The sequence below is a fragment of the Typopeltis vanoorti genome, chromosome 15, assembly GCF_054136105.1.
Source record: "Typopeltis vanoorti isolate ZY-2024b chromosome 15, IOZ_Tvanoo_1.0, whole genome shotgun sequence".
In the NCBI taxonomy this organism is placed as follows: domain Eukaryota; kingdom Metazoa; phylum Arthropoda; class Arachnida; order Uropygi; family Thelyphonidae; genus Typopeltis; species Typopeltis vanoorti.
Window position 1 is genome coordinate 33,516,365 of NC_143563.1, and position 22,652 is coordinate 33,539,016.

Consider the following 22,652-nt stretch of genomic DNA (forward strand, 5'->3'; position numbering starts at 1 on the left):
CAACCTGGCAGAGAACACTTCTTTTGCCAATCTCTTCTCGCCCATTCTGTTTAAGTGACCATACCACCTGAGATTAGCTCTGCTAACACATTCCTGGATGTTAACAATGTCAAGTTCTTTCCTAATATCCTTGTTTTTAATATGATATTGCCATTGATGCCATCTGTTCACGCCTATAATCTTTCTTAGGATTCTCATATCTGCCGTCTCTAGTCTTTGGTCAAGTGTTTTACTTCTGACCCAGCTCTCAGATCCATAAGTTAAAACTGGTTTGAACACTGTCTTGTATACAGCTAATTTAGTGGTTTGGCTAATTTCTCTCTTATTCCATATGAATTTATTCAATTGACTTCCTACCATACCAGCTTTGCTGATTCTGTTGTCTATTTCCATATTTAATTTATCATCTTCGCTAAAAATCGTGCCTAAGTAGCTGATATGTTTTACTTGTTCCACAGGTTCTCCGTTCACAACGCAGTTGACATTTTCAACGATTCTGCCTATTTTCATTGTGTTTGTCTTTTATTGCTGAACTTCATACCATATCTATTACAACAGTTATTCAGTTTAATCAGGGAATCTTGCAAACTTGTAATGAATCTATTTAGAAAAATATAACATCACCTGCATAAAGTAAAGAGCGAGATTAACATATCCAATTTTGATATCAGGTTAAAAACCACTTTCCTTCATAATGTGATCATTTTGATAATGAATAACAGAGGGGATAATGTAGATCCTTGTCTCACACCAGATTTAACATTAAACCATCTTCCTGTACTTCCTTTAATTCTAACTGCTGACTTACAACTCAAATAAAGACTAAGTATTGCTTGATATAATGCCCCATTGATACCATATAACTGTAGCATATTGAATAGCTTTTCTCTTGGCACCTTTTCATATGCCTTTTCCAGATCTACAAAACTTAAATACACATCTTTGTTATATTCCCATGATTTCTCAACTATTCATCATAAAGTGAATATCTGATCCTGACAGCCTCTATTTGGCCTGAATCCAGCTTGTTCTTCACTAAGCTTTTCTTCCACAATTCTTCTCAACTGTTTCTCAAGTATACTTGCATAGATCTTGCCAGGAACACTCAGTAGGGAAATACCTCTGTAATTCTCACATTCAGTTTTATTTCCCTTTTTATATATGGGTACTATGAGAGCTCTACTCCAATCATCGGGAATTCGTCCCTATGTCCAGGCCTTCTGAATTATGCAGTGCAGTCACTGTAAGACTTTTATACCACCATACTTCAGCATTTCTGGTCTGATATCATCTACTCCAGGTGCCTTTCCACATTTCAAGCCTTTGATGGCTTTTTCTACTTCAAGTATGGATATGTATTCCTGACTGCATGCCTGGTCAGTGTTTTTTACCACTATGCTGTCATCACTGCTTGTTTCATTTAGCAGTTTTTAATTACTCCATACTTCAAGGATATCCTTTTCTCCCATTTTCATGTCACCTTTATCATCTGTAACTTCTTTTACAGCACTCTTTCCTCCATTTCTAAGCTTCTTCTACAACCTCCAGAATATTTTGCTACTTTCTTGATATTTATTTTCTATGTTCTTGCCAAAGTCCTCCCATAACTTTTGCTTAGCTAGTTTTACACAGTATTCTTTTAGGAATTTTATTCATTTATAGTAGAGAAGAAAAGCTAAGATATTTTTGGCAATGGAGCAGACCCTTTGTAACAATTAGCCTTATAAGGTTAAATTTAATAAGTTTAAAAGGAATGATATTAATTAACATACCTGTATAAAAGTCTTGAAGTAAAAATGGTGAAAAATTGACAAAGGAAATGATTGAAGCCAAGACCGCATGCGATTTTAAGTGGTGGGTAAAAGCTAGCAATAACTGAGTGTAGAAAATACATGAAATTAAATAAGAATTAAAACCAAAAAAAATGAACTATGCAAATTTTGGATTTTGAAGGAAACGAGAATAAAAAAAACAACAACTATGATATATGTAGCAAGCCAGCAACAAAAATGATAGGTATTGGCTATTTTGTGAAAAATCATCAGATAAGACAAGCAGAAACCCGACTGTGAACTCGCTGCATGTTTTTTTTACAAAACATATTAGGAGTTGGGTTGGTTTGAGGGTATACAGGAATTGGGCTGGTTTGAGAGTACACGGGAGTAATTTATTTTGTTTATTTTTCGTTTATAATTTTGTTTCAAACAATCAGAGCTTATAATGTTTTTCCATATCATAAGGTTTATACACTCATGTAAATTAACTTATTTCCATAACACTAGTACAATGGCAATTTTGGCATTTCTGTAAGTAATAACATAACAGTCTTTCATTAAATAACACTTGCCTAATACAAACATATCTTTTGTACCTAAGCAAGACTTTTGTAGCAAAGATTGGGGGGGGGGGGGGATTGCATCTGAGAACATCTTATTCACGACATACAAATGTTAAAAGAAAACATGCTTAAATAACTTATTAACATGGAATTGGTTATTTTTTTTATTATTAATTTGTGGGATATCTGAGTTTTAATACAGATGTCATACATATCACTACCAAGATAATAAACTGAAGAAATGCAAAGTCAGTGTTCCTAAAACCCTAGCAGGAGTCTTAATACAGGCTGGATACTTGTTGTATCAATAAGATGTGTACAAATGAGATCCTTTTCTTCTTTCTGTGGTCTACCTGTAGGTCGCTTTCCATCAGGCTTCACTGTCAATGCTTGCCTAGCCATTCTCTCCTCACCCATTCTTTCCACATGTTCAAGCCATCTCAATCTGCAAGCTCTGATTTCATCAACTATAAGTGGGGGATCTATAGAATTCGTACAGTTCCTGATTACGTCCCCACCTTTGTATTCACCTGTTGTGTTATCTCTTACAGGTCCACAGACTTTGCTAAGAATTTTATTTCAAAGATCTGCAAAGCCTTTGCATCTTGGTCTGTTATGTTCCAGGTTTCTACTCCATATAAAACAAAAGTGTAATGATTGTTTTGTATATTTCTGTTTTGACTCTGCTTGATAGAATTTTGGAATATGGTAAATGATGTAGTGAATGATAATATCTATTGGAGGCATGTATTCTGGCTTTATTTCTGTACCAATTTTATTACTTCATATAATCAATGTTCCAAGATATTTGAAGGAAGTAGCACTTTTAAATTTCAGGTTATCAATGGTAAACTGGTCATTTCTCCCTTGATCTGCATACTTTTACACATTCAGTTTTGTCTTGGTTGATATGTAATACTGGTTTTTCAACAGTATTATTTTATTGGGTTTTTTGAGTTTTCTAAATTTTATTTTAATGTCTTCATCATTTTCTCCAACAAGGCATATATCAACTGCATATCCTAATACTGCTGTTCTGTTTGTGTTATCTTTTACAGTTTCTCATATACATTTTTCTAATGCAAATAAAAAAAGGATGAGTGAAAGGGCACCTTGCTTCAATCCTGTCTTAATATCAAAAGATTCAGATGTAATTCCATTATCCAATACCATGCTTAGGCTGTCAGTGGTGCAAATTTTGATTAAACATATTATCTTATGAGGTATTCCAAGTTCATGTAATACTCCTCAAAGGTCTTCCCAATGAATACTATCATACGCTTTTTCTAAAATCTATAAATACAACATGGACCTGCAGATTATATTCCCACTTTTTTTTTCCCTCTCGTATACATCTAAGTGTAAAAATCTGGAAATCTGGTCAACTGTTGATCTAGTTCTTCAGAATCTTGCTTGATATTTCACCTACATTTTCTTCAGCATAAGATTCTTTTTAGTATTAGATAAAATTTTGTAGCTTGCTGAGAATAGCAATATCCTGTTATCATAGCTTGCATTCCAATTCATCAAGCTGTATCAAATATTATTCAATAACACAGTCCAACACAATTTTTGCTGACTTTTATATGAGACTTGTTTTTTACTAATTTGGGTGTGCTGATTTCAAATATCAAACCCATTTTTCTCTATCACATCAGGTTTTTCCTCTATGGCATTTTCTTTTTGCTAATTTGTAAGTTTTTGATAGTTTTAAGGAGGCAGTACTATTTAGAGGATCAAAAAAATCGACTTTTTAATATTATTTTCTGAAAGTATGTACTTTTAAAAATCTTCCTAACTTTTTATCAAGAAATTCGAAAAATTCCCAAAGATATAGCCTATTATTCAAAGCAGTGCACAGATCAGAATCGGAGCGCTCACTGCTCTCGCTTGTTAGTAAATGAATAAATGCGTAAGAACCTGCAACGGCACGTACTGGCACTTTGAATGCGAGAGAGAGAGGCCAATAATTAGATACATAACTACTTGACAATATTCATTAAAAATTACAAGAATATTTATAAAAAAATAACAATTTTACTTACACATGAGTTTCAGGGAATAAATTTTTGTTTGTAGCAATTTCTGCTGTGTGTTCTGTTTTGGCAATCCCTTTGAATACTCCAACAGTAGTTAGCCATCATGTGAGAATCCCATCTTCCTTGGTACCGATCTTCCATAGTTTTTAAGTCTTGATGAAATCTTTCACCTTGTTCATCGCTCACAGCACCTAAATTCTCGGGAAATCTATCAAGATGACTGTATAGGAAATGAAGCTTTATGCTCATGTTGCAACCTAGGCACTGGAAATTTTCAAGCATTGTTTCCACTAGATCTTTGTAATTGCACGCTTTTTTGTTTCCAAGAAAATTATTCGCAACCATCGTAAATGAAGTCCAGGCCTCTTTCTCAATTCCGTTCATAGAGTTGATGAAATTTGGGTCTCTCGTTAAAGTTCTAATTTGCGGTCCATCAAATACACCGGCTTTAATTTTTTCATAACTAAGTCGTGGAAATTTTTCACATATGTATTGGAAACAGTCACCTTGTAAATCTAAAGCTTTAACATTCTGCTTCATAAGACCTAGTTTGATGTGTAGAGGTGGAAAAATGATTTTTTCTCTGTCGATTAAAGGTTGATTTATAACATTCTGTTCTCCAATATTTAAGGATATTCTAAGAGGCCAATGTTTCTGACTCCAGTGTTGGTTTCTAGCTCGACTATCCCAGAAGCATAGAAAACACGGAAACTTTGTATATCCTCTTTGAAAGCCAAGTAAAAAGTTCACCATTTTAAGATCCACACAGATGATCCAGTTATGGTCTGTATATTTTAATAACTTCAGAACCTTTTTAATGTCCTCATATGTTTCCTTTAAGTGGACTGAATAGCCAATAGGAATTGAGCCATATACATTCCCATTGTGTAGTAAGACACACTTGAGACTTCTGCTTGAACTGTCGATAAATAAATGCCACTCATTTGGATGATATTGTACAACACTCATTTCAGTTAGTAAACCTGACACATTGTTACAGTAAACAAACCCACACTCATGTTTAAAATATTGTACAAGATTACTTTCCCTGCTACGATAAAAAGTTATCTTCGTATCTTCATCCAGTAAGTTTTTTCATTTAATCTTGAAGCTAACAATTCCGATGATTCCTTTGATAGGTCCAAATCTCTTACTAAGTCATTCAATTCCGCTTGAGTAAAACGTTGCGGTCCAGAACTAGAAATTAAATTTTCATTGTCTAAATCAACATCCGGGTCTTGCTCTGCAAGAACATCTGGCATATCCCGATCATGCTCGTTCTCAAGTAAAGGAAGTCCTTTATAAATTAGCACGGCTATTTCATTGGAATGAGCAACTGGCCGAATTGCTGAGTCAAGATTTGGATACACAATTTTTTTCTTATTCTTCTTATTATAACCAGAAGTCTGAACTAAACAAAAATAGCAATCATCTACGTGATTTTTCGGTTCACGCCAAATCATTGGAATGCCAAAAGCTAATTTTTGGCGTTTTCCCTTGCTCCGCTGTCGTAAATTTTCTACACATGACTTACACACTTTATTTGGAGTCCATGACTTGTCCTGATCTGCAATTTTTATGTCAGAGTATGCAAAGTACACTTTCTTAACGAAATCAGTGATATTTGTCCTTTGACTGGGAACAGTAAAGCTGCCACAAATGTAGCAGAAGGAATCTACACTATTGACACAATTTCGAGTAGTAGACATGATGTATTTTCTTCACTGCCGACTAACATGCAATTAACAAGACAAAAAAAACCAGAGACTTTATCAAAACGTTATAAGCGCTCATCATACTTTCACGATCGATTAACGACTGACTGATTTCGATCGTTCTTTGTCTGCTATGACGCATATAGCATTCATTTGTTTTAGGCAGTTGTCATTGCCTACTTTTCATCACCTAAATGTATTAGGTCAGTTATCGGCCTCTCTCACATTCAAAGCGCCAGTACGTGCCGTTGCAGGTTCTTACGCATTTATTCGTTTACTAACAAGTGAGAGCGGTGAGCGCTCCGATTCTGATCTGCGCAACGCTTTGAATAATAGGCTATATCTTTGGGAATTTTTCGAATTTCTTGATAAAAATTTAGGAACAGATTTTTAAAAGTACATTCTTTCAGAAAATAATATTAAAAAATCGATTTTTTTGATCCTCTAAATAGTACTGCCTCCTTAAAACTATCAAAAACTTACAAATTAGCAAAAAGAAAATGCCATAGAGGAAAAAACTGACGTGATAGAGAAAAATGGGTTTGATATTTGAAATCAGCGCACCCAAATTAGTAAAATACAAGTGTCAGATCATAATCAGCAGAAAAAAAATTTTTTTTTGCTGGCCAGTGTAATCTGATATGATAATGAAATTACAATCTTTGTTTGGTTAGATTTTATAATTTTCACATTTTTTGTTTCCCATTCTGCAAGTATCTTTTCTTTTTACCATATTAAATTTATCAGCTTATGTATATGAGCTAATTCACTTCCCCATATTTGATGAGTTTGGTTACTATTTCCTGGTACTTTGTCTTTAAGCTGTTTTATACTTTTTTCTGTTTTGACTAGTGATGATTTAAATATTTCTGGATGACAAGTATAATAAGTATTCTCTTTAAAAGACTGAGCAGGTTCATCACAATTTAAGAGTTTGCTGAAGCACTCTCTCAACCTCTTTGCTATTTTATCTCTGGTCGGTAGTTTTTGTGTCTATTGCTACTGATGATTATTGCTGATTTCAATATGTGCACCTGTTTTTTTGGTTTTTAATTTCACGTAAAACTTTTCTAGGGTTATTTACTGTAAAGTATTTCTGAATTTCTTTAATCTATCCAAGTAAAAATTTTCTTTTCTGTTGTCTGATTATTTTATTGGCTTCCTTGCTTCTCTCTTTGTATCTCTGAGCAGCATTATTGATTGAATACTTTCCTTAAGAAAAGTACTGATTGAATAATACTTTTCTTAAGGTAATTTTAAAGACAGAAGCATTTGTAGTTAATGGTCTTCATCAAACACTGTGTATAATATTTACCATAATTTGGAAGTAAGTGTCTGACTAATTTACAATTTCAGTGTTTCATCTGAATGCTCTTTTCCTTCTTATAATGTGCAATAGCAGTAGCCTGACATAATTAGCATTATAACTTAATCATTCCTATTAATTTGGTTTTTAAATGTAAGGAAAGTTCAATGATTTACTTTAAGAATGCTTAATGATACAGTAAGTGAAAAATTAGTGCTTATTAAGCTATTATCAGAATCTCCAGGTTGAATATTAGTGGTCTCCTTCATTGTGTAACATTTTTTTGGATAATGCTTCTGGGACAAAATTAAATATTAAAAATACGTGATCTAAGATTATTATATATTTATATTGATTATTTAAAAGTTACACATTATATTTACATCAGGAAAAGTTAAAAATAATGTGTTTCAAATCCAATGTTCATACATAATTATTATTATTCTTCATAGATAGTAATAATAATAAGTATAACAGTGAGGGCAGAAAGTTGTAGGAAGTTCATATCAAAGAGAATTCCAGTTTTAGGAAAATATTTAGTGTTTATAGTTATTATGAAAATACTGAAAAATATTGCATTAAAATTAATAAAATTATGTTTTTAAATAAATAAAGCTTTCAATCACCTGTTTTCTGACATAGTGTATTAACACTTCTAATAAAGATGGGTCTTTACATTCAAAAGAAAAAAATATTCTCCATAGTGCTCCTGCTAAAATCTTATCATCAGACAAGAATCCCTATCAAAATAAATATCTATTAAACAGGACTTATGATATATATATGCATATAATTTCCACAAAACATGTCAGCATTATATATATGCAAATATTGTCAATGATAGTTTGGAGCATAAAACTGTTTTAATATTTCAAATTTTGTCTTTTAAGTCTTGTACCATTTGATGTGTACACAAAACAAATCTAAGGATATATATAATGTTGACCACTGCTCAACCTTATATCCTTAGATTTTGTGTGTTATGATGAAACTGATTCTTTTCTATCCAACCAACATTACAAAAAGTGCCCCCACCTTGTCTAACCAACCAACCATTTACAAATGGGCATCCAAAGTTTATAAGATTTTCCAAAATGTAAGGGGTGCTTCCATCTAGATGGAACATGATATCAAGATGTCCCTCAAGATGAAAAAAAGCATATTTTTTTAGCAACTTCAAAACATGGTTTATTTATTTTTTTCTGTATTTTTTCTGCAATTTCAGAAAAAATGGGCCTAACACTCTGTGTGCTTTAAGTGCCATTCATATATATTCACTTTTAGAGAATCTCTTTCAAGATCTAGAAGTTCAGTGAAGATTCCAAATCCAACAAGTGTGCCTTTTTATATTTCCTGAAATGTGAAATATTGCTTTGTTTGAATATATGAATCTATTGAGGAAACTGTTCTCTTCACCTTTTCATATGTAGTCATAAGAAATTCAAAATAGGCTTATTAGTTTGTAATATTCTGAACAATCTAAAACTTATAGGACTTATACCACAATTTTTTTTTAACATGTTCAACACCAAATGAACTATTTTATAAAAAAAGATGTTTATTAACTGGCTTATATTTTGCTGGATTTCAAACTAGCATCTTCAGAGCACAAAGCAGCATGCTACACATGACAATGTATAGTCCTAATTTGGTGCCCTCTAATTTTGCAAAAAAAAAAAAAAAAAAAAAAAAAAAAAAAGTATTACAGCTACGTAGGAGTTGATCTTAAGATAACAGTTGCATCAATTTGCCAAAAATTTGGGAGACTGTTATCTTAAGACCAACTCCTACATAACTGTAATACTTCCTTCTTTTTACAACATTAGAGGGAGCCAAATTAGGACTAAATCTTTTGTCTGTTACAATTTGAATTTTTTCACTTATTCATTGTCGCATGTAAACTATAACATGCTGCTTTGAAATCCAGCAAAATATAAGCCAGTTAATAAACATCTTTTTTTTTTATATAAAATAGTTTGTTTGCTGTTGTCAACACCAAATTTTAAAATAATTATGAATGGTTCATCTACTGACCAAATCTTTTCTTAACTAGTTCTCTTTCCAGGTACACTGTATGCTGTTGAGGTCACCTTAGACAATAGTCTTCTACTACAAATTTTATTTGTAGAGCAATGTCCTACCTTTAAGCATTCTGAACCTGATGTCCTCTGGAATTATAACAATGATAAGTGAAAAGACCTCAGAGATCTGGAGAGCAGAAAAATACTACTGTTTTTGCTCTCTGGATCCAGATACTTGCTCTGGTCAAGTTCCAAATATTATCTATGCTGGAATGACAGCCTTCATTCTCCAACTCCAATCAAAATTCCCATCCAATATCCAAAGTTTGGCAAGGCAATCCAAGAAAAAAAATGACATATCACAAATGGCTTGCTTATGACAAAAACTCCAGCTATTCTCATAATGTTTTGTTAATTACTGGAAAAAACATGTAAAAAAGTAAATCATCTTAATAAATAGCTAGTTTCATGCAACCAACACTACTGTACTTCTTATTATTTACAAAGAGATTTCTGAATTAATAACTGTCATTTTTTAAAAAAATGCATTCAAAATGTGCCATGATGAAAATGTAGAAACAAGATATCAGATGTGCGCTTCACTGTTACAAGATATTGTATAGATCCTTTATGTAGGCTACCCAGGTCTGATCTTAACTTAATTTAAGATCAGACCTTGGTTTTTATTACACTGGGTCAGACATCTTATCATATTGCCTGCCGCCTTAAATGTATGTACATAATTATTAAATTCTATGTATGCCATTTTAGAATCAACATGATGTTTTTCATTGGTGGAATGAAAAGATAGTCCAGATTTCTGTGCCCATTTTTTTCTCCACATCTCTGATATGTCATAAGATTTCTACAGACCGTCCTGTCTGTCTAATGTAACAAACTATTTTGTACATTCCCAGTCTCTTGAAAAGTTTAACAGTATCAGATGAAAAGATGTTTTCTAAGAGATTAAGATTGTTTCTTCTCTTGGAATATTGAAGACTTCTGCAATATTTCTAACAGATTATCTTTTCTCTCAGAACATTGAAGATGTCTTCTAAAATTAAGATTGTCTCTTCTCTTGGAAAACTGAAAGATGTCTTCTAAGCGACGACATCTTTCCACCTAATACTGTTAAACTTTTCAAGAAAATTGTGTATGAAACTTTTTTTTTTTTTTCAAATTTCGGAACCTCTATTTTGAACAGTCTGAAGGCCTGGCCATGGACACAGCAACTTTTCTGCACTTAGCTAATTTATACATGGAGAGGTATGAACAGCTATTGAGGGATACCATACTAAATCAAAATTATGGGTATGATATGTAGATGACATTTTCATCATTTGGCCACTTCACTGACTTCCTTAACAGTTTAAACCACAAGATTTCACATTATAAGTAGAAAAAGATAGATCCATTTCTTTCTTCGATGCTCTCATCTCAGCTGAAGATTTGTATACTTACTTTTGAAGTATACAAAAAGAAGTTCAATGCAGGCTGACATCTACATACTTATTCTCACCACCACCCCACAGAGAAGAGAGGCGAGGCTCATTAAAACTCTCAAAGAAAGAGCTATTACGACATCCAGTAATGATTATAAAAAATAAAAAAAGGAAGAAAGAAATAACTTATATTAAATACATTCTCCTAAAAAATGATTACAACATCAAAACTATCAATAGTTGAATGTCACAACCATTCAACTTGTTGAATGGTTACAATTCATATGCGCTCCAACTTAGTTATCAATTTGTTGTGCAGCAACCTACTGAAAGCCTTTGAAAATTCTAAGTATACACATCTCCTTTGTCCAATGGCATTCGGTACCTTGTAATAGTGCATAAATAAATTGGTGAAACAAGACCTCCCTTTAACAAACTTATGCTGACAATCATCACAGAGAAAACTGCAGTCATCAACCCACTTCTGTATCCTAACCTATCACAAATCTCTCCAACACTTTAATCACACTTCAAATATACAGATTGGCCTATAATTTGTAACTTTAGCACTATCACCACCTTTGTGAAGAGAAATAATTCTACCTTCCAATTTGTACTGAATCAATTGTTTGTATTCCACCTTGTAAAAACTGTTCCTATCAAGCCGCTGAGGATAGTCTGTTAGTTTCAGACTGAAATATTTGGCAAACATTAAAATATTCTTGTGTTAACGTGTTTATAATTCTTAACTAACCAATTGGCACAAATTTTGAAAAAGCAAAATGTTGTAATTGTGACAATGCAGGGCATATCACCAGCCAGTGCAAAAAATGTCAAAGCGCACTGCATAAAGTAAACAACTGTCTGCATAAAACTGCAGCCAAAAAAGTTTGATGGTACGATCCAGCCAGCCACTGGTATAGAAGCATTTATGTCAGTTAATGACCTTTGCCTCTAAACAATCAATTAACAGTACTAGGGAAAATCCCCTGCAAAGAGAGGAAAATAGAGGCAGTAGCAGAAAATTCAACAGCACTGGCATCTACTCAAGGGGAAAGCAAGGGCCTACTGCTCACACCTGAGAATAATATTGACTTCCCAGATACAATTAAACTTCCAGGGTTTTCCTTATCCGATTCATCAGAGAAAGAGATGGAGTATGAAATCTGCACATGACAACAAAAAACAAGGCACAAAACCAAAGAAAAATAAGAAGAAACATTGAGCACTTACTAACATAGGTTTAATATTTCCATTATTAAAGATCATGCCAAAATACAGGAATCAGAGGAAGAACAACCAGTACAGACAAGCCATGACCATCGAAATTTCCTAGAGCTAATTTTGGAGAAAGCAACTGAGCCAACAGAGACCCAAAAAAGATGGCAAGCAGAAGTCAATGGACTTGGCCAGCCAAAGCTAAAATTTAGTATGCAGGCGATTAGAAGATCCTAACAAGGTTTGAATGGAGTGGGTTGGTGTGTGATAACATCCAGACACTAACATCCTTTCTTCTGCATGCAATTAAAGAGCATTGCTACACAGCTATGTGTTAAAGGACAGTTTATTATGCTAGAGCAGGGGTTCCCAACATTTTTGTTTCCTAGAGCACATTCTAAAATACCGATAGGGCGACGGGCACCATCTATTTCTTCAAGCAAATTTTTTTAATTCTTTTGTTAAATGTTTACATTATAATCAAATGTTTTATTACTTAAAAGTTTACATTATATAAAAATTTAAATATATATATGTAAGTTAGTGTGATCTTTGGCATTGCATTTCATTGGCCAGCTTCATAATTAGGAGAATATGATGATATTCCAGTTCTTAAACTGGAATGAACAACTTCGAATGCGTGTCTACTTTACATTGTATGTGTTTAATACTCGTCATGTGTCTTTAACGCATGCGTCATATAGCATGCCATGAATTTTTGCGTGATTATTTCAAACTATACGGCACACGTTTGAACAGTGGCGGGTACACACAAATTTGTCGACAGGCACCATGGTGCCTGCAGGCATAGGGTTGGGAACCCCTGTGCTAGAGGCAATACAAATCCTTGCAAACATCAGAACCACTTTTACAGAACAATTATGAGTGCAACCTTTTCCAATGCCTTGCTTAAAACAAAAGGCTTTTCTTCGAAAAGCAAGCAAGAAAAAACATGGAAACTCATATTGTTATATAATATTCAGGTGCTCTTTTTACAAGAAACTCGCTTTTCAAATTACAGTGACGTACAAAACTTTTCAAACTGCTACCTGCTGTTATCATTCCAGAGTTTTGGGGTTGCAGGGGCCATGGAGTTGGAATATTAATACAATCCCTGATTATTGGTTCATTCTTTAACATACAGCAAGGTATCAATGGAAGAATATTAGCTGTTGATCGGGTGTTAGACGGACACAAAATTAAATTTCTGAACATATGTGCTACCAACAGGAAGAGCAATTGGACAATCCTGTTGGGGAACTACTGCGATGGAGCAAACCATATCATAGCAGCTGGTGACTGGAAGTGTGTGGGTACAGTTTATTTTGTCTGTGTTCCTGTCCTCCATGCACTTCCGGTCACCAGCTGCTATGATTCACTTCCATGCACTTCCAGTCATCAGTGGCAGAGTGGCTGCTTTACGGACTTTTTGTAAAAATTTTGATTTAACACACATTTGGAAGGTCCAAAACCAGGGTACCTGGAGCTGCACAAATGTTGCTAACATTTGCAACCAAAGTGGTAAACTGATTCAACCATTTCTATGTATCTGCCCACCTAGAACATCAGGTTATCAACATAACACATCTGGGCATCTCCAGACAATGGCAAATTTTGGATCACAGAATGGTGCTCTTAAAGCTTAAATTAGTTAACAACATAGACACATATTCTGGACCTTGGTGACTCGATCCCAACCATCTTATGCTCTCCCAAGACATAATTCAAGAACTATGTCAGGAATGGGCACAGGCTGGGGACTGAACAACATGGTCCGAATTCAAGGCTGTCATACAAAGTAAATTCAAGTCTTGGGAAGGAGAAAGGCACCTGCAACTATGTCAGAAGCTTCGTCAGCTATACAAAGACCTAAGATGGTATATCAACAACAAGAAATCAGGTATGCCATATCCTGGACTGATACAAGGCATACTTACCGACATAGATCGATGTAGAGAAGAAGAAGAATAAAGTATGGTTGTAATTCAGAGAAGTGGATGCTCCTTCTGCAGTCTTTTAAAAAAGTGACTCTGGACTGCTATAAAGAAAACCAACAAGGAAATCAAGCTGCAGGGGAACACAGTAAGTAACATTCAGAGAATTCTGCAGGCTTTTACTGACCACTACAAAGAAGTCTTCTTGGATAAGCAAGCAATGTTCGATCAGTGTTCAGGTGATCCACAACAGCCCAATAACAGTGGGTGAAATCAAACTAGTTGCCAAGCAGTGCAGATGGCATGGGAATAGAATTTTATAAAGCAACATGGAACAGGCTCTTTAATGAATTCCTATAGACTAGGGACATACCAGTAGACTTCATCAAGAGTTATAAAATATTCCTCCCCAAGAAAGAAAGAGCAACTGGCATCCCATTATGTAGTTTATGTTATTGCATTCAATAACATAGACTACAAGTTATTCACAAGAATAATTAACAACCGAATGAAGGTCAATCTCTTAAGTATTTTTACCAGCACACAGACCTATGGTATCCCAGGCCAGGAGATGCCTCAACCTCTTTCTGCTATGAGATATTATACAGCTTTCAAAAAATAAACAGTACCCCTTGGTACTGTTTATTGTTTATTTGGTAAATGGTACTCAGCACAGACTTAGAAAAGCATCTGACTGAGTCCAACATGAATTTCTCTTCCACATTTCATATCTTGCAGAATTTGGTGAAAGTTTATGCTGAGCAATCAGAGGAATTTACATTGAAGCCAAAACCAGTCTGATAGTAAACAGCTACATATCAGATCCTGTCCTCTTTACAAAAAGTGTAGGTGAGGGTTGTCCTTTGAGTCCACTACTTTTCTCTCTCTGGTATTAGAACAGTTTCTGAGATGGGTGAACAATACCACCATGATAAGAAGAAAAACACTGCCATCAACCCCCCCCCCCCCCCAAAGTGCATGCCATCACCAATGCAGATGATTTAATCTGTACTCTCAGAGATACTAGTTCTATCAGCTTGTTCTTTAACATACTCTATCAGTTCAGAGAAAGTAGTGAACTTGAGACCAACTCTAATATAACCAAGTCTTGTGAGTTAGAACATGGTGCGAAAAATGTTAACGTGTGTAAAAAGCTTTCTTTGTCTTCTTCAACAGTATTGACTGGAAGAATAAAGCTATTTACATATCAGTACTGGAAAACAACATAACCAAAACAAACAAAAAAAATTAGAAAGTGTGAACTTGAAAATATCAGTGAAGCATTGCTTGAATGGTTCAATCTTGAAGGCTCAAGCAGAAAAATTTGCTAAACAATTTGGACGCACTGATTTTGTATGTATTTTTGTATATGTGTAATTATTATTATTAAGTATATAGTTTTAAAATTATGGACACATCCATCATCATCATTAGCCATTTTCTGTCCATTGATGAACGAAAGTCTCCTCTAAAGTCCTCAATTCATTTCTATCTTAAGCCTTTCTATGGCACTGAGTTCCTGCCATCTCTTTAATCTCATCCTCCCACCATCCCTTTGGTCTTCCTGTAGCTCTCTTTCCATCTCTAGGATACTATTCTGAAATCAAATTTGTCCATTTTTTTTTGAGTGCTACTTCTTGCAATATGACCTGCTCGTTGCCATTTTGATCTTTTAATGGCTGTTATAATGTCTCTCACTCTAATCTGAGTTCTGATCTAATATTGTGCTTTGTATCTAGAATGTTAATACCAAGTAATGATCTTTCCTATTAGAATCATTATTTTCCAGTATTGAACCATTCACAAAGTCAAAAAGAAATTATGTTTTAATTCGACTAGTTTCGTGAAAAAACCTTGTTTCACTTCATCAGGAAATAGCACAGAGCCTAGGTAGCTCAGTCGGTATAGACGAAGCCCTTTGGTCATAAAGGCCTGGGTTTGATTCCCGTCTATGATGTGAGGAACCTTTATCTGTTCTCTTTTGACTAAATCTGGTCTCTTACTCTTTTGACTAAAAGGTGAGTTAGCCATCTCATGTGGAGGTAGAGGGTTTTTCACCCAGAAACTCGAGTTTTTCATCCCTCAGAACAGGCAAACCAGCCCCGTGAACACACACAGATTTACAGTCATAATATATATATATACATCTAATCCCTCATTAGGAAGGCTCAACCCCCCCCCCCCCCGTCCAAAGTTATGGAGGAGAAAAGGGGAGAAACTCCATATAAATAATAATAATAAGGAAATAGCACAAATAAATCAAAAATTACAAGCAATGCAATAACAGTGGACATGTCTATCAAAGAATATTTACAAATGTTTAAACAATGGAAAGTATGCATTTTCTGTTACACTGGCTGCTTAGGGATTAATGTGGGTCTTCTATGATGAGTTTTCTGACTCCATGGAGATACCCACATAATAATAACAAACTATGGTGATATATTGCTTTAATAAGATAGCACTGTGCCTACCTATATATGTGGTTCATGGCATTATATCATCATATGCTTGCCTTCATGCTTACATGATGATCAGAATACATCTTAAAAATTATGGAAACTACCATGTTAGAGCAAAACTTCAGTTTAATATAACTAAAATAATTACTTGATGTTTCTACTTTCACATTAAGGTCATCATCTGGAGTATACACATATATACAAAGAAACAAGATGCACTACAATCTACATGGTATGCTAAAGTTACTGGTCAACCATTAAAACTATTGGCCTGACCTCTGGTGAAAAAAACAAACAAAAAAAAAAAAAACCCTTACTCCATCAAAGCTAGAGTCCTGTTATTATTATTATTATCTATTAGGTTACAAAATTAAATTAAGCTAGAGAGCAACATGTTCACACAAAAAAGTTACTCATATAAATTAAAACAAACCAGTACATATGATGGCCAATAAAAGCTGAAAAACTGCATAGAGTCCTAAAGTCAGGGTTTGATGGAAAATTAAGTGGGCTGAATGTGTTCCATCCAAATTCTTGGGATTTTTATGCCACTATTATTGTTAAGATTAGGGCAGTTAATCAAAATTTCACAGGCTTCTTTAAATTTCTGTTCCTACTAGGTTTTTGTATGATGTAATGAGCAAGTACTTTTCCAATCAATTTGTGTAGGGTGTTAAGAGAGTGATCTGAGAGTCCTGCTTCAACAAAATTGTTAAATTTAATGTATCGTTTGCTCTTTTTTTACAGATAGGGATTGTACATCCAGTTTTCCCAATATAAGATAAGTTACAGGTGCAATAGTGTAAAATCTTGTATAGACAGAATTTTTAAATCAGATTCTTTCTATAATGATTTTACTTAGGAATTCAAATTAATTTAACATACTTGTAATTTTGGTTAATATTTAACTAATGACTTGTTGTACAACAACAAAGGACAAATAAAAAATGTCTGAATGAATTGTAACAATAGATTGTTAAGACAAAAAAAATATCTCAGACAGGATTAAGAATAAGACCTTGCACACATGAAGGTCAAGAATATACGGGGGTTTCCTGCCTTAACGCAGCGCCTAAAAGGTGGGGGGGAAAGACCTCTATGAATACCCAAGGGAATAAAAAAGTAGCAAGAACCAAGGTCGATTGAGCAGCATAAAAGGGGGGGACATTGAGAGAGAGTGAGGAACATAGGAAGTTTTTTTGAGGAAGGTCAGTCGTCACAAAGAAGGTTCGTTTCGGAGAAGGTGAGTCGAGTTAGCTAGAAGACCGCTTAGGAGGGGAGGTCGTTTCGATGGTCATCAATGGATAAGTTCGTTTTCGCACAGTTTCTGTCCCGGCTCCAGGTTCGAGTATGTCCTGCCGATTCTAGGTCAAGGGACCCGGTTCCAGCCAACAGATGCTAGATGGGTCGTTTATGCAGTGTAGAAAGTAAGTTCTGGATTTCCAGCCTTCAAGGTTCCTAATGTTCTCTGCCTGTGAAAGTGTCCTAGTCGATATCAGAAAACGGTGCACGTGTGTAAGCAATATCAGAAGGAAGCAGATGATAACAATATCAAGAGTCTACTGATGTGGACTAGATGACTAAATACCAAATAAGGTCTAATATATGTGATTTAACTAGAGGCAAAAATTGTAGCAGAGAGTGCTCTATCTGTTTTTTTTTTTTGTTAGTATTACTTCAGGACTAAAGGCAATTAGCTAACCAGTGAGAAATAACTTGCTTAGTTGAGTGAAATAAGATAGTGTTGTTACAAAGTGAAAGTTAATGTGCGTAATGTTATTTATTGTCTAAGCTTGCCTGTAGTGTGGTATGTGTAGGTCTGTTATACCTTAGCCTGTTTACTAAAAGGAGAATTGTTGAACTAGACTGGATAATTTAAGATCTAAGTTAATATTGCTGAGAAGTATAGAGTCGGGAAAAAGGATTGTGTGCTTAGTGTTAACTTTATTGTACTCTAATCAGCATGAATAAATTGTTTTGTTTGTCAAATAACTTGCCTGATTCCTATATACCAATGCACTTCTCATAAAAAGACCGAACCTGTGTGACCTAGGGAGATAAGTAGCCACGACTGAAGAATAGAGTATTGCATTGCTTGATATAGTGCTAAGTATTTCCATGCCTTGCTGAGTGTTTTTTTTTTTTATGGAAGGATATTTAAGTCTTATCTGTGATTTCTGATAGCGCAGTCATAATAAATAAATAAATTTTTCAGAAATCAATATAGAAAAATGCTTACTGTTTAGACAAAGGGATTGACTCCAGCCAGAGGCAATTCCTATGTTTTAGAATTTCATGCATGTGATTAAGCATAGTTACGACATTGAGGAAAAAAAAAGGGGGGGGGGATCTAATTGAAAGAAAGGATTAACTGTAGTAGACTAAATCAAGCAATGGATTAAGAACGACGGAGTCACGACTGGTAAGTATAATAAGTTAAGTGAGTTGAAATAAACAAGATAAAATAAGTATATATTTCGAATAAAGTATAGAATCAAAACTTAAAGAAAATAAGAATCATATATATTACAAAGGTGCAGAAGTATCACTATTTTACAATACATACAATAAATTCCAGGCAATGAGGGTAGAGGATCCTTAGAGGAGTTGAATATGTTTTTTAATTTTATAATTGGTTTAAAAGTGGTATTAAGATTATAATGGTGTAGAATTCTATTAATTTTTTTTCTGTTAAATGAATGTATGGGATAGCTATGGTTTTACTGTAATCTATATTATTTTTTTGATGAAATTTTATGAAGAACTTTCTTAATAGTATTTCTGCTATAGCCATTATTTATAAATGTATTGCTAATAATTTGTAATTCTTGTTTAAGAGCTTGTTCATTACAGCATATTGTTATAGCTCTGTTTTTGAGGATGTTAATGACTCCAAGTTTTTGCAAAGGTGGGTGATATGAATTAGCATGTATGTATTGCCCGGTATGTGTAGGCTTGCAGTAAACAGTGAAGGATAGACTGCCTGAGGGAAGATGTGTGACCAGTGTATTCAGGAAAGGAAGCGAGTTCTGATTTTCAATTTCAATAGTAAATTTTATTTATTTGTTTTATTTTTTTTTTACCAGAAGTCAGGCCAATAGTTTTAATGGTTGACCAGTAACTTTAGCATACCATGTAGAGTGTAGTGCGGCTTGTTTCTTTGTATATATGTGTATACTCCAGATGATGACCTTAATGTGAAAGTCAAAACATCGAGTGATTATTTTGGTTTATATTAAACCGAAGTTTTACTCTAACGCAGTAGTTATTTCCATAATTTTTAAGATGTATATCATCATATGCTTTCTAATTATATAATTAGAAATTATTCATTATTAATTAATTAATAGTAATTAATTAATACTGGCAATAATCAGCTACTATCTATATTAAAATTCATCAGAAAACACACCATAATAAGTTTCCTTCCTTACTCATCTTCTCTATTTCCATTTCCTTGGCACAGTTTTCCTTCATAAGTATTTTTAAAAATTACACCTTAACCTGTATTGACATCTTGTTAGAAAAGAAACTGTTGATTTCTTTCCCAGACTTCAATCTGTCCATGGTACTAGAGTAGTTTAACATTCTTACTCTTCTGTGTATGAAACTGCCATAAAAAATAACTACCTAAAATTTATGAATAAGTTACATTTAAGGATATAAAATTTAATCTCTCAAATAATCTTGGGAGCAGAGAAGAAGGAAGACTTACTTCATCATAGGATATAAGTGCTGCATTGAAATGACTATAAAGGTACTTAAGACTTTTTCTTTTCACTGATGATGACATTGGCTGTAAATAATGATGAAATATTACAATCTGTAAGTAAACTAACTACATATATGAACCATGTAAATAATTTTTTCATGTACATACATACAGGATGAGAGAAGAGGATTGCACACAAGTCTGAGAGCTTATAACAAAGGTCTTTTTGAGTAAAAAAAAAAACTTCATGTGAACATGTGTTTAATAATGACTGGTTATGAAATAAGATATCAACTTCTTTTCTCTCAAAATTGCTGGAAAACACTGCTTAAACACGCCTGCTGAAATTCTGCAACTTGTATTCAGCAGCATTATTTCTATTGCAAATCTAAAAATAAGATTTTGGCGTATTCAGCATTAGAGAAAACAGAGGGAAACTGAGTTCAGCATACTTGCAATCTGTGAGGCTGCAATTACTAAAAAAAAATAAAAAAATAAATAAATAAAATAAAAGTTGCTCACTGACTGTAATGCTGCTGTGTATTGAGGTCAAGTGGTATTTCTGAGAACTTATTGTAAACATTAATTATACATTTCTGAATAACCCTTAATCAAGCATATGTCCATTTCAACTCCAGAGATTTTTTAAAAAATTCAAATAGACAACTTTATAAATGGTTTAGTATTGGATCCATGTCATGTGACGCTTCTTTTTAAATGTTTTTTTTTTTGGATGAAATTCATAAGAAAATTTCCTATTCATCTACTATAAGTTCTAAAATTATGCCTCCCTCTAATGTATTCTATATTGTTTATACATTTGTAGCACATACAGGATTTTCCTAAGGGGGGGGGGTCTCACTTTCTTAGGAATCTAAGATCTGCCAATATGAATGACAAATCAGCATATGCCCCTCATGCTAGTATATTACTATTATTATATAGCATCTCTGTGGCAGAAATTCATCATGGGAGACCCACACTAACTTTTATACACACAAAACCTATCACACCTCTCCTTAAACTCGTTCACTGTCAGAGCACTCACAACTAATTTTGGCAATCGATTCCATTCATTTACTACTCTCCCCCCCCACCCACACACACACACCCTTACTAACAACTCACTGTTCACAACTTCCACAGCTGACCACCTAGTTCTCCAAATATTTGTCATGTCAATTTTATAAAATCCCTTTAGTATCTTATAAGTTTCTATCATGTCCTCTCTTTCCTGCCTATCAACTAAACTTTGTAACCCACACACACCTACAACTTATCCTCAAGGGAGCATTCCACAGACTTGTCATCAGTTTGATCACTCATTGAATCTTCTACCACCTCCTGATATCCAAGACCAAATCTGTGTACAGTGGTCAATATGTGGCCTAATCATAGCCTTACAAAGAGAGATAATAACTTCCCTATCTTTACTTGTCAGTATGTTTTCGACATCCAAGTAATCCTTTGAGCTATTTTAGTTTGCCTACTGAACTTCACCTTTTTCAATTTGCCTACTGAACTTCAACTCTCTGTCCACCATTATCCCTAAGTCCCTAGCCTCATGAATTTCCTCCAATCTAGTACCATCACTGCGATACCTTTTACCAGTATGTAACCTTTTCAATTCGAAGTGCATAACCTTACATTTTGCAACATTAAATTGACAATTATTATCCTTTGCCAACAATGCCTATTTATTTAAATCATCTTGCAGGATATCTACATCACCATTATCAACTATTGCCCCCCCCTTAAATCTTTCCCTATATCATTGATATACAAATTAAATAGTGACCCTAGTACAGAACACTGAGGTATTCCACTTGTCACCCTCATTCTCCTAGATTCCACTCCACCATATACTACTCTCTGGCATCTGTTTGTCAGCCATCCACCATCTATTTCTGTTTGCTTCAACCGTTGTACATTTTCCATTTGGTATTCTGTTAAATGCCTTTGCAAAGTCTAGCAATATTATGGTGTAGCCATTTCCTTTATCCAATTTCACTGTCACTTTATTATAAAATGTGAGTAAATTACTAGAACAGGACATACCTTTTACAAGGCTGTGCTGCCCACTATAGAGTACCATATTCCTAACCACCCACTGTTGGATTTTACATTTAACCAACTTTTCTAGTATTTTAACAACCACTCCTGAGATATTAATCAGTCCATAGTTTGCTACCTCTGTCTTGGGGCCACCTTTATTTAATGGAACTATCTTACCCTTTTTTCATTCCCTTGGAACACTGCCAGAGCTGAGACTTAGACTGAACAACTTCATCAGAGGCAATACCAATTTTCATGCACGCTCATGTAGTACATGGGGTGACAAGTCATCCAGTCCCACTGCTGTATTCACATTGATATTTTTTCAATATACTGAGTACCTTCAGTTCATTTACCTCAATTTTGATATGCATCTCTAGCACATCAGCAACTGCAAAATCTCCACCTGG

The 22,652-nt window shown here is 34.2% G+C and overlaps 1 protein-coding gene across 2 annotated transcripts in view; it reads right to left on the reverse strand.

The window, feature by feature from the left end:
- Uqcc1 (Ubiquinol-cytochrome c reductase complex assembly factor 1) overlaps window positions 1-22,652 on the reverse strand; it is a 145,103-nt gene that overhangs the window by 17,272 nt on the left and 105,179 nt on the right. For both annotated transcript variants that reach the window (XM_090405338.1, XM_090405337.1), the window contains exons 7-8: window positions 20,191-20,271; window positions 8,025-8,138 (exon numbers count right to left, since the gene is read on the reverse strand). In XM_090405338.1, coding sequence (XP_090261464.1) covers window positions 8,025-8,138; window positions 20,191-20,271 — 195 coding nt within the window. The remainder of the gene's footprint in view (window positions 1-8,024; window positions 8,139-20,190; window positions 20,272-22,652) is intronic.